Source organism: Rutidosis leptorrhynchoides, chromosome 1 (assembly GCF_046630445.1).
Source record: "Rutidosis leptorrhynchoides isolate AG116_Rl617_1_P2 chromosome 1, CSIRO_AGI_Rlap_v1, whole genome shotgun sequence".
Lineage (NCBI taxonomy): Eukaryota > Viridiplantae > Streptophyta > Magnoliopsida > Asterales > Asteraceae > Rutidosis > Rutidosis leptorrhynchoides.
Genome location: NC_092333.1, coordinates 707,564,708 through 707,578,032, shown reverse-complemented (window position 1 = coordinate 707,578,032; position 13,325 = coordinate 707,564,708). Strand labels below are relative to the sequence as shown.

Here is a 13,325-nt window from a genome sequence, read left to right as displayed (position 1 = left end):
TATCTTATAATTTGCATGTTTTTGCAGGCGGTTCCACTGGTGACCCCATTTTTACGAGCCCAAACACTCTTGACCAAATCACAGAGTTGTTCCGCACTCCACTCGACTCTTATGGGGTAAGGATTGACGGTTTATCGGGATACACTTATGCCTCTTTTGCTGCAGCACTGGATCAGCGTCAACAAATGAAGATGGCAATCCCAGGCGAGCTTCGCCGCGAATTTTCAAAACTTTCTGCGCTTGATGTGCATAACAGTTTTGTGCAGAATTTTTACATGTCCTTCAATTCTGCTTATGACATGATCTGCCGCCAAGAACAATTCTTTAATGTTCTTGAGGCTGAAAAAGAAAAGTACCACACCGAGAAGGCCAAAGTTGCGGACAGCGAAAAATGCTGCGTTGACCTCTCTTACGAACTCACCGCAGCAAAAACCACCGTTGATGACTTAAACAACAGGTTTCTACTGCGGCCGAAAAAGAAAACAATTTTCAGGCCACTATTAAAGCACTGTCAGAGGATGTGGCGAGGCTAACGGCAGAGCGGGACAGCGCTCTAGCTTCTAAATCTTCTGCAGAGCTTGAGTTCACCAAGCTCCGACAACATCTCCCCGAATTGGCTAGGAAAATTCTTAACTCCAAGCCCATTTCTGCAAAGTTTTCAACGTTCGTTGCCGCGTTAAAACTACGCGAGAGGGTAGAGTTTATGGATCAGATTGCCATCAACTGCCCATTGTCAGAACCACTACCAACCGCAATAGCTGATCGCCTTTGTTCGTTAGAAGAGGCGCAGTCAGCATTTTCCGTTGCTCAAGAAAGCATAGTCGAAATTCCCCTCCCTAAGATAACAGCGATAAGCGAGCAGGAGGAAGTCATTGCAGATGACATCATCAAGCTTGACTTATCTAAGGAATAGAATTTCGCTTTGTATAACAGCGCGCAGCTGCCTTCTGCGTCATTATCAATAAAATTTTCGCATTTTCATATATATTTGCAAGTACTTTTATTTATATAGCGCTTTCGTCATTAATATTCATAACACGGACTTGTCCTTTACAATTTTCAACTTTTATTATCGTGCACATAATAAGTATGTACTTTTGCGAAATAATCTGTATGCGTGTATATTTATACGTTATGAATCTTCTAAGTCCGCCAAAACGATCCTTAGGCAATCAATTAGCATCACGAAGCATCTAAGTATGGCAAAATCAAATACTTATGATTTTAAATTCCTTTCGTAATAGTTATTTGCTGCGAAAGTGGGCAATTTCATCACTTCGCCACTTAAATGTCGCCAAACACTTCAACATTATGAAACAAAATACAAAACATTCCATAAGCTTTTGGCATTTCACAAACAAACTTTTTGCCTATTCTTACAAGTGTCTACTTTTTATACTCTTACAAGTGTGATCAAGACTTGCAAAAATTAAAAATAAAACACATAGAAAGAATATCAAGTATAGGCCTTGCAACTAATTTCGCACTTTATACATATGCATTTTGGCCTTCACGTTATTGTCGCAGAGTTACGCATAATATCGCTTTAACAAAGCGGCATGCCACGCATTATGTAAAGTTCGCCCTTCTACATCTGCAAGCTTATATAAACCTGCTGCATTAATTGCTACAACTTGATAAGGACCCTCCCAATTAGGTCCTAATTTGCCAAGTTTTTCTGCTCTACTTGCATCATTATTTTGCAGTACTCATTCGCCTATATCAAAAGATAAAGCACGCACTCTTTTGTTATAATACTTGGCAATTTGTTGTTTATTATTTGCCTCTATGATAGCAGCCATTAACCGTCGCTCTTCGATGAAATTCAGATTTTCGCCCAATGCGTTATCATTTGCATCTTCCTCATAGTTAGCAACTCTATGCGTTGGCACGAGAATTTCAGCGGGTATTACTGCCTCAGAGCCATACACCAAACTAAAGGGTGTTTCTCCAGTGCTCATCTTGAAAGTAGTGCGATGTACCCATAAAACATTGGGCAACTCATCCACCCAACCTGTTCGCTTTTTGCATAACCTTTTTTTGATACCGCTCACAATATCGCGATTAGTTACTTCGCATAAGCCATTAGCCTGTGGGTGCATCACTGATGAAAACTTTTGGATTATATTTAAATCAGTGCACCATGTTTTAAAAGGATCTTTCACTATTTGAGCACCATTATCACTAACCAATTAATGCGGGATACCAAATCTGCAAACAATATACTCCCATACAAAATTTCGCACCTGTACTCCAGTGATAGTGCGAACCGCCTTAACTTCGACCCATTTTGTAAAATAGTCAATTACAACAATCAAGAATTTGACATTGCCAGGTCATGCGGTAAATGGCCCTACAATGTCAATAGTCCACTTGTGAAATGACCATGGCGAATTAACAGGGATCATATCATGCCTTGGCATCCGATTCTGCGGAGCATGCCTTTGGCAGCTTTTACAACGCTTAACAATTTTTGCAACATCACCATATAGGGATGGCCAAAAGTAACCCATCCGCATAATTTTCACCGCGATAGTTTTATAGCCTGAATGCAATGCACAAGAACCGTTATGCACTTCATCAATTATCATTTCTGCTTCAATTGGGCCCACACATCGCATCATTGGACAAAAGTATGACTTGCGATATAAAATGTCATTTTGAATGATATACATTGGTGCTCGCTCTCTTACTAAGCAAGCTTCACGCTTATCACTTGGCAAAATATCACTGCGGATGTATTGCAGGATTGGTTCCATCCAATTTGGCTGTTCTTCTACAACAGACGCGACCATTAAGTCATTATCTATTGACTTACTTGGCAATTCCTCAACCCAAACTTGTTTTTGAAAGTGCGAAAACGTTAGAGCGGACAACTTACACAAAGCATCCGCCTTCTTATTTTGACTTCTTGGCACTTGCGCGAGTTCAAAATGCTCGAACCGCACTGCCATTTCTTTCAACAACTGCAAATATTTCTGCATTGAGGAATCATGCGCCTCAAAAGAGACATTAAACTGATTTGCTACTAATTGCGAATCTATAAATACTCGCAACTTAGTGATATCCATTTTTCGCGCAATATTTAAACCAGCAAGCAAGGCTTCATATTCCGCTTCATTATTTGTCACATCAAAATTAAAACGTAACGCGTACGTATGCTCCTCACCACTTGGGCTTGCCAAAACCAAACCCTCACCAGCGCCTTCTGCACATGAAGCTCCATCAGTAAATAAATCCCATGTTTCTCCAATTGCTGGTTTTAACTCTATTCGCTCATTAATCACCTCCAACTCCCCAGTCATTTCAGCGAGATAATCCGCCAAAACTTGGCCCTTTACAGCGCTGCGCGGAAGGTAAGAAATTTGATAAGCACCCAACTCCACTGCCCACAATGCGAGTCTACCAGATATCTCTGGTTTTGTTAAGACTTGTTTGACTGTCATGTTAGTTAACACGTGCACTGGATGCCCTTGGAAATATCTTCTTAACCTTCGTGATGTTAATATGAGCGCATACACAAATTTCTCAATCGGCGCATAGTTTATTTCACTTCCTGTAAGAGCTTTACTGACAAAATACACATGTTTTTGTATTTTATCCCTTTCCGCAACTAGAACTGAGCCAAAAGCTTCATTTGCTACCGATATATAAAGGTAAAGAGTTTCGCCATCAATTGGCGTTATTAACGTAGGCAAAGTTTTTAATAACTTCTTCATTTCCTGAAATGCGGTTTCAGCTTCACTTGTCCAAACAAAGCTCTTTTGTTTCAAGCAGCCTTTTAAAGTTTTGAAAAACAGTAATTGTCTTTCAGCGGCCTTAGACAAGAAACGTGTTAATGCGGCTAATTTTCCCGTCAAACTTTGCATTTCCTTGACCGTCTTTGGTGCCGTCATATTTTCAATAGCCGCAATTTTCTTTGGATTAGCTTGAATACCTTGCTCAGTAACAAGATATCCCAAAAACTTTCCTGCAGTTTCACCAAAACTACACTTTAGCGGATTAAGCTTCATGTTTATCTTGCGTAATGTATCAAATGTTTCCCGCATATCGTCAATAATTCGCTCTTGTGTTTTGCTTTTAATTACTAAATCATCTACATAAGCCTCAAGATTTCGCCCAATTTGTTTTTCGAACACGGTGTCAATTAAGCATTGATATGTCGCACCCGCATTGATTAAACCAAAAGGCATCATTATATAAGAGAATATGCCTTTTCCTGTATGAAAAGCGGTTTTATCTGCATCTTCTTTAGCCATTGGGATCTGATGATATCCCCTTGCCTCATCCAAAAAACATTTATATGGAAAAGCATGCAAAGATTCCACTTTCAAATCAATTTCTGGAAGTGGATAGTTATCCTTAGGGCACGCTTTATTTAAATCTTTGAAGTCAATACACATTCTTCACGAGCCATCAGGCCTTTTCACCAAAACTGGATTCACAATCCATGATTGGTATTGAACTTCGCGCAAAATTCCAGCTCTCACTAATTTCCTTACTTCCTCGTACAGCCACTTAGCGCGGTCTGGGGCCATGCCTCTACGCTTCTGCACTACAGGTTTTAAAGCTGGATTTACATTAAGTATGTGTTCCGCAATATGGCGCGGAACACCAGTCATATCATTTTCACACCAAGAAAAAACATCCATGTACTGCACAAGTAACTGCACAATTTGTTTTTTGGTATCCGCACTAACATTGCATCCTACGTTAATTTTTTGATCAGGATACGCTGGATTAACCACTACCATGTTGTCCGCAGTATCGGCGGTTTCTTGAACTGCATTTTTACATTAACAGCCGCACAAATGGGCATGATGCTTGTTGAACTTATTGTAGCAACACCTTTACACGTTGCGAATTTAATCATACCAAGAATTTACCCAAGGCTGTTCTGCCTAACAACATGTTATAGCGAGATGAAGTCCGCAAGACATAAAAATCTAGCAGCGCTCGCAGCACTAAACTATCATCATTTTCATCAAATAACTCAACATCTAAGGGCAACACACCCATAGGCAATGAAGATTCCCCCGCAAAACCAGTTAGCGAGTCCGCGGTTGGTTGTAAATTTGCCCTTATACCCTCTGGCAGTTGAACAAAATATTGTTCATAGACAATATCAACGCTGCTACCATTATCAACATGAACTTTCATGATCGTGATTCCAGTTTTCGCGACTTTGCACGATACTACTATCGGCATTTCAGAGAAATCGTCACTTTGCATTTTTGGAAAAGCAATTGGCGCAGACTGCCAATTTTGATACATTTTTGCTGACTTTCGCTTTCTTCCTCTTTTTTGGGCATTTGCTTGCATAGCGACAGCAGTACCACTATCAATTCCGATATCGCTCATTACTTCAAGTAAACAAGCAATTTACCGCCAATTATTAACGTATTCGCCTGTGAATCATCAAAACAACGCACGATTAGAATTAAACGAGGTATTTGATTGTTTGACTGCACAAAACAAAAAATTTCAGGTTTAATTCTAAAACCGCGTCCCATGGATTGCGCCAAATGATCAATCCTATATTAAGTTATAACTTAATTAAGGATTGAGTGCAATGATAAAGATGGAGGATGAGATGTTTGATGATTATTTTGGGCACTGATGATCGTCTTTCACTTTAACTATCAAGTGATCAACCACCCCGACCTGTTCTTGATTGTCAATTAGCATGATTCACCTTTACATAATGTAAAAGTTCCTTGGGCAAGATCACAAGAGAAAATTACAAAGGTTCGGGCAAATGGCCGAGAATCAACAACCTATAAATGAGAGGCCAAGCTCTCTATTTATAGTATTCGAAATATCAGCGGTCTGCAAATTGTTTAACTATCCGCGAAAACTTAGCGAAATGACCTGCAGTCTTTTATTTGCGCGGAAACTGATCCGCTATCTTTATTTTTAGTGAATATTCCAAGCCTTTCGACTATACTTCGCGTTACTTCTACCTTTAACCTTTAGTAAATAAAATATACATATACAATTCTATGTATATGATCACAGACCAATAACTAGTTAAACATCATTTTTAGATTAGGAAAAACGAAAAATATACTACGTAATAGTCATCAAACATCATAAAGATATATCTCTTGAAGCTTCTCTTTATCATAATCAGAGGTGCTTAATTCGATTTACGATCTCAACTGTAAAGATATCAAAGTTGGGTTTGTGATAACTAACGGCGAAAAGCGGTGACACAGCTATTAACTGCAAAACAGACATGCCTGCATTTTCTTCAATGACTTTATTTTCACTAGTACCATCAAGATCTACTGTATACCTAGAAAGAAATTTCACAAATTAGGATGATCATCACTAATAAACAACCTTCAGATGAAATTAATTTTTTCTGACAAGTAAGCAAGTTGCAGTTCTAGCAGTTTGTAAAGATTTACCTTTCTGCAAGTCCCGAGCATTTCAATCCCTATTTTTTGGACCAAAGTGGTCTAATAACGGGTATTTAATTATTCTACTCTTTTGAAAAACGAGTCTACTGTACCCGGAAAACTAGATGGTATTTAGAAACCAGACTGGTATTCTAATAGATTAAATAAAATAAATAAATAAATTACTCCGTACTAATTGAATAAATTTATTTCTCTTTCTGAATTTCAGGCACCATCTTCAAAACTTCAGATTAAAACACCATGTTCAAATAAACCCTTTTCTCTCTCCTAAAAATTAAAAACCACCATAAACTCTTAACGTGGATTTCCCTTGTTTTCGAACGAAGAACACGTCACCACTGCCACCATTAAACTCGAAATATGTTAACGAACACAAAGAGACTAAAATCGACCCATTCGGACCTTTGACGCGCTCTGACGTGAAACTCACCGGACCTACGCCGGAATCCTTTATGCCTCGATCACATCGGAATAACGGGATCTAGCCTAATGATGGCGATGATATTCTGGATCTGGAGCTTTGGTTACCAAACTCTGACAATACACAAACTCCGATTGTTGTGTGCGATGGTAAATGCGACGCCACCAACTCCTCTATTGCTATTGCAATTTTTTGTGCAGTGTATGATGATGGTGAATCTTGAAAATGATAGTATTGATAATAATTATTAAGTTATTTAACCTCAGTATATGTATCTAAAATCTAAATATAGACTTGATAATATAATGGTTGTATTGTACATAAATTGGTTGATTATATATAAATCTGTGAATTTTTGAAAGGAAACAGATAGGTGGGTGGTGTAAAGGAGGTGGTCGGAAAAACAAAAACCTAAAAAATAGAACCAACAGGAGGCGGTGGTGGTGGATTGTGAAGGTGGTGGGTAGAAGTGGTGGTCGGAGTTAGTGTTTAGAAGTGGTGGTTTAAAATGGTTTTTGGAGAAGATGAGACAGTGTTTTATAAAATAAAGAAATAAATTAAAAAAATAAAAAACATAAAAAACATAATAATTATAAAATAATTAAGTAGAGTTGGTCCAAAGAAGATTGACTAAGGTCCAAATACATAAAGAAGCCTTTTGAAGGTTCGTACTTTGGGAAGCTAACATAATATCCATTTTGAGTTTCATAATTGGTGAAACGCTAATAACACACTAACCAAAATATTCATGTTCTGGCTCATTTTTTTCCCTAAGCATTCGTACCTTTTCTTTGCCTGAAAATTCAATTAAACAAAGCTACGTACAAGAAGAGTAATCATGAAATATATTGGCAATAAAATATTCGTTAAAGGTAAAAGATTACGTGGATAGTCCCTGTGAATAGTTTTAACGGACTCAGTTAACCTTCGTTAGAGTGAAGGATGAAATTGAGACTTTAAAATGCTTTTAAGGATGTAAAATGCAGAAAACAAAACACAGGTATGAAACAGACAAAAAGTTGAATACACAGGGATGAAATGGGCAATTTTGTCTACAAAGAAACTACCAAAAGAGATGCGAGCGAACACTATGAGTACAATGATTTCAGAATCAAGTCATACAACAAAAATCACAAACCAATTAAGGATCCATCTTAATCATCTTACCATCCACAATTTTGCACCGAAAATCTTTCTCGTGCCGTTTTTTAATCTCAAAAGAAGGGACATTTGAAGCTCCAACAATGCTAATCACCGTACCCGAAGACGATGGTATGAGACCTTGATTCAACTCTGGAACCTGTTGAAATACATGTTTATATTTTTCAATCTCAATTGTAACTTGTTTTAGTTTGTGCAGATTTGTAGATAAAAGTGTAGAATTGTTGATATTGGACTTAAAGCTTTGGGCTTTTATTTTGGATTAAAGCTTATTGGATTGAAGGACATTTGGGCTTAAAGCTATGGTTTATCAAGGATAAAGCCCAAGATTGGTGCCCAAGTAATTCAAGATGTATAAAAGCCCTTATCAAGAGCAGATGAATTATTCAGTCATTCTTTATACATTCAAAACACACACATACATCTGCTGTTCGTGATCTTACAATTAGGGTTTTCATATTTTCTTTGTATTATTAAGATTCAATCATCTTGAATCTATTCTGCTGTCAAGCTATTCATTCTTGTGTGTAATCTCAACAATTGTTCAACATAATTTGAACAATTGATTATTGTGTATTCGACTGATTCATAGTCTTAATATAATTTGTTGAAGTTTTTGTTCTAAGATCTGGTGATCAGATTGCTATTTTGTACATGGTATCAGAGCGGAATCGAATCTAAATCTTGTTCTTCTCAATCGATTGGCGATTTTGTTGAAATCTGAAATTAGGGTTTCGACAAATTGGGGTTTCTACTTTTCTGTGGTCATCTCATTGATTGGGTGGTATTCTTGTGGAATCGAAGGTGTTTCTGGATAGAATAGATTGCTAAATCTATTCTTGGTGTTCTTTGAAACCCTAATTGACAATTAGGGGTTGAATTCACTGCTGCTTCTTCTTTTCTTTTCTTGTGCACTTTCTTCAGGATTCTTCGGTTACTTCTATCCCTTCTTTATCTATTGAATTGAACTAACTTGTTTTCTGTGTAGAAGATACATAAACTGTGCTCAACTCTTGATCCCAGTTCTTGAAACTGGTGAATACCTGATCAAGCACAGCTGTGTATTAAGATTCTCTTTATCTTTTTCTTATAATTTCTGTTTGTTTGTTATTCAATGGGTAATTCAGGGGGTACATCAGATAATCCTATTTCAAAATTGGATTTCAATGATCCATTATTTTTACATCCAAGTGATATAACTAGTACACCTATTATTACCTTCAAATTACTTGGAACTAAAAATTTTAGAGTCTGGAAATGTGCTATGACTCTTGCTTTAAAAACTAAAAATAAGTTTGGTTTTGTTGATGGTTCTGTTAAAAAGGATGAATCAAATGAAGTTTTGATTAAACAATGGGAAAGGTGTAATTCTGTTGTACTCTCATGGATTATTGGTTCAATCTCAGAAGAACTTTATTTAGGTAAAATATTTTCAACAGTTGCTTCGGAGATTTGGCTTGAGTTAAAAGAGACTTATGATAGGGTTGATGGGGCTATGGTTTTTAATCTTCATCAGAAAATTAACTCATTAACACAAAATGGGAGTTCTTTGTCTGAATATTATCATACACTTAATTCACTCTGGAAACAATTTGATGCAATGGTTGAAATACCTGATAATTCAGATGAATTAAAAGCACATCATCAAATGATTAAACTTATACAGTTTTTAATGGGCTTGGATGATTCCTATCATTCATTAAGAAGTAACATTTTAACCACTGAACCATTACCATCTGTTAAAACAGCATATTCTCTTATCTCTAGAGAAGATCTCACAGAATTACATCTCAAAACACCTCTAAGAAGCCTCATGCTTCTTCTTTCAATTCTAAAATGGTGGCAAATCAATCTAATGTTTCAAATACTCCTATTAAAGGCAGGGGTCCTAATCCAAACCTAAAATGTGTGAAGACCCGTCCTAATTCATCCAGACGAAGTCCATATCGATTATAAATGATTCACAACAGTTGATTTCATCGCGAGGTACTTGACCTCTATATGATACATTTTACAAACATTGCATTCGTTTTTGAAAAGACAATCTTTCATTACATCGAAAGTTGATGGCGTGCATACCATTTTATAATATATCTAACTATAATTGACTTAATAATAATCTTGATGAACTCAACGACTCGAATGCAACGTCTTTTGAAATATGTCATGAATGACTCCAAGTAATATCTTTAAAATGTGCAATTGCACATCGGAAGACTTCTTTCATACCTGAGAATAAACATGCTTTCAAGTGTCAACCAAAAGGTTGGTGAGTTCATTAGTTTAACATAAATAATCATTTCATAATTTTAATAGACCACAAGATTTCATATTTCCATTTCTCGTAAACATACATCCCATGCATAGAGACAAAAATATCATTCATATGGATTGAACACCTGGTAACCGACATTCACAATATACATATAAGAATATCCCCATCATTCCGGGATCCTCCTTCAGACATGATATAAATTTCGAAGTACTAAAGCATCCGGTACTTTGGATGGGGCTTGTTGGGCCCGATAGATCTATCTTTAGAGTTCGCGTCAATTAGGGTGTCTGTTCCCTAATTCTTAGATTACCAGACTAAAAGGGGGCATATTCGGTTTAATTATCCAACCATAGAATGTAATTTTAAGTACTTGTGTCTATTCCGTAAAACAGTTATAAAAGCAGCGCATGTATTCTCAGTCCCAAAATATATATTACGAAAGCATTTAAAAAGGGATTAATGAAACTCACCTAATGTATTTTGTAGTAAAAATACATATGACTATATTGAACAACTGAACAATGCAGGGTTGGCCTTGGATTCACGAACCTATATCATTTGTATATTTATTAATATACATAATTGTAATCGAACAAATATATATATAAATTTATTAGTTACATCCTTTTTATATTAAATATATATTTATATATGTTTCATATATTCATTTGTACATAAAAAGATATTTAAATCTTTGTTGTGTGATATGTATTAGATATATTTATATAAATATCATTCATTTGTTAAAGTAGTATTTTAAGATAATATTTTAAGTGATAACAATAATAATAATGATAGTACTAATATTATTAATAATATAATAATGTTAATAATTCTATTAATGATAATAATAATGATTTTTTTAATGATTATAATTATAAAATATTAATTTTTCTGTTAATGACAGTTTTTGATAAAGATTTTGATAATTATATAATAATAATATTCATGATGAAATTTGTAATTGTACTTGTGTTAAAATAATAATCCTAGTGTTTATAAAACGAGGCCATTACTAATATTTATGGAAATCATAATAACTTGTATTGTTTTCATAATAATAATAATAACATCGATTATAATACCTATGTTTATAATAATAACAATAATAATGATAGTACTAATACTTATAATTCGATACCAATACTAATATTAATGATATTGATATTAGTTCATGTTATTTTTATGATAATAATAATAAAAACAATAATCTTTTTCATAGTAACAACAATGATACACATATTAATATTACTAAATATAATAATAATGCTAATGATATTAATTATATTACTTAATAATAATTAAAGTGATAATAATAATAATAATCATATTATAAATTTTAACATAAAGATGTCAACAATCAATAATAACAATAATCATAATAATAACTATAACAATAACAATAATAAAATAATAATGATAATAATAATAATAATAATAATTATTATTATAATAGCAATGGACTACGTCATAGAGTTTTTTTAAAAAAAAAACAGCCCTTGCAGAGTCTCGAACTCGTGACCTTTTGCATACACACTAGCACCCTCAACCATCAGACCATGTTTGTTATTATGTTTTGATTCCATCTTAGTTTATATTTATCCCATATATTTCCTGACTTCACCTTCTTCCTCCTTTTTCTAAATTCCATCGACTAACATCTCCAATCCTAACCTTATTAATTTTTTTTATAACATAGAATGATAATTAATCGAGGATAACGATTAACAATATAAAAAATAAAATAAAAAATTAAAAAAAGAACAACAGAGGTTGTTTCGTCGCTGTTGTAGGAAGCAAAAAAAATGTGATTTCCATTATAAAAGCGTATTAGACAATGGTTAAAACACGAAATGATTTGTAAATTGTTTATAGAAACTAAACGAATCATAAATTTTACCTTAATCAAAACATATATCACTAATTTGGGTGAAGAACATTAGTTGACTTTTTTTTAAGCAAAACTTTGACTTAGAAATTCGAATTCGATATAGAAATTTGGAACTTCAAACTTTGCAGATAGTTTAAACGAAGGATTCCTAACATATCTGCATTTATAGATTTTCAAATGGAATTCAAATTCGAATTTTTTTTTGTTTAGAGTTACACGAGCAGAGGAGATAGATATGTTTTCATGAGTGTTCTTTTTTTTTTTTAATTGAAGAATGATAGTAGTAGAGATGATATAAAGAAATTGATTGATTGAATTCTGTTACAGGAATTGATTGGTATTGTTGTGTAGTTATGATTCTTCGACAAACATATCACTCAGGGAAGAAAAAATATGAAAGTAGAAAGGGATAGGTAGTAAAAAAATTTGTTTCTATCTGTATAATCTTTATATATAAATACTAATAATAATTAATAAATATATATGTAATTAATAATAATAATTATTATATTAATAACAATAAATATTAATGATACTAAAATCATAAAAATTGTTAGTAATAATATTGATAATAATAATAATAGATTGTATTATTTTCTAATAATAATAACTATAACTATATTAATAATATTAATACAATTATTAGTAATAATAGATAATGATATTTATAATAGTAATTATCAAAATGATAATAATGATTTTTAATGATAAAGATAATAATACTCTATAATACCACTTCAAGTAATAATTTAGATATAACAAATTATATGTATACTACTTTCAAATCTATATGTTTTATATCAGAATAATAATATTAATATTATAGATATTAATATTAATATTAATAATAATGTAGTTAATTATAATTAGATATAACAATTATGTTTAAACTTGTCAATACATTTAATATTTTCATATTACAATTAATTACTTATATCCTATTTACTAATTACCTAATATATAGGATATTTAATGTTTGTATTTTACAATATACATGTCATCTTATTTGTATATAGAAGTCATATATATATTTATTTCAATATCCACTTAATTATCTTATATATTATTTTGTATTTTAATTCACATGATTAAAGTATACTTTATTAATTTTTAAAATGTTATATACATACTTATATTTATATTTGTATATAT

General features: G+C 33.5%; 3 protein-coding genes across 3 annotated transcripts; 1 reads left to right on the top strand and 2 right to left on the bottom strand.

Annotated features, from left to right (window-relative positions):
* Nucleotides 1-1,709: 1,709 nt before the first annotated feature.
* LOC139853806 (uncharacterized) lies at nucleotides 1,710-4,403 on the bottom strand. The gene is made up of 3 exons (XM_071843160.1): nucleotides 4,214-4,403; nucleotides 2,386-3,937; nucleotides 1,710-2,184 (listed from the first exon to the last, which is right to left on the bottom strand). The coding sequence occupies exons 1-3, from the start codon at nucleotides 4,401-4,403 to the stop codon at nucleotides 1,710-1,712; spliced, it is 2,217 nt and encodes a 738-aa protein (XP_071699261.1).
* A 3-nt stretch (nucleotides 4,404-4,406) lies between these two features.
* LOC139853797 (uncharacterized) lies at nucleotides 4,407-5,361 on the bottom strand. The gene is made up of 2 exons (XM_071843154.1): nucleotides 4,887-5,361; nucleotides 4,407-4,783 (listed from the first exon to the last, which is right to left on the bottom strand). The coding sequence occupies exons 1-2, from the start codon at nucleotides 5,359-5,361 to the stop codon at nucleotides 4,407-4,409; spliced, it is 852 nt and encodes a 283-aa protein (XP_071699255.1).
* Nucleotides 5,362-9,121: 3,760 nt separating this feature from the next.
* LOC139853787 (uncharacterized) lies at nucleotides 9,122-9,910 on the top strand. Its single transcript, XM_071843146.1, has one exon. The coding sequence runs from the start codon at nucleotides 9,122-9,124 to the stop codon at nucleotides 9,908-9,910; it is 789 nt and encodes a 262-aa protein (XP_071699247.1).
* The last annotated feature ends 3,415 nt before the right edge of the window (nucleotides 9,911-13,325 follow it).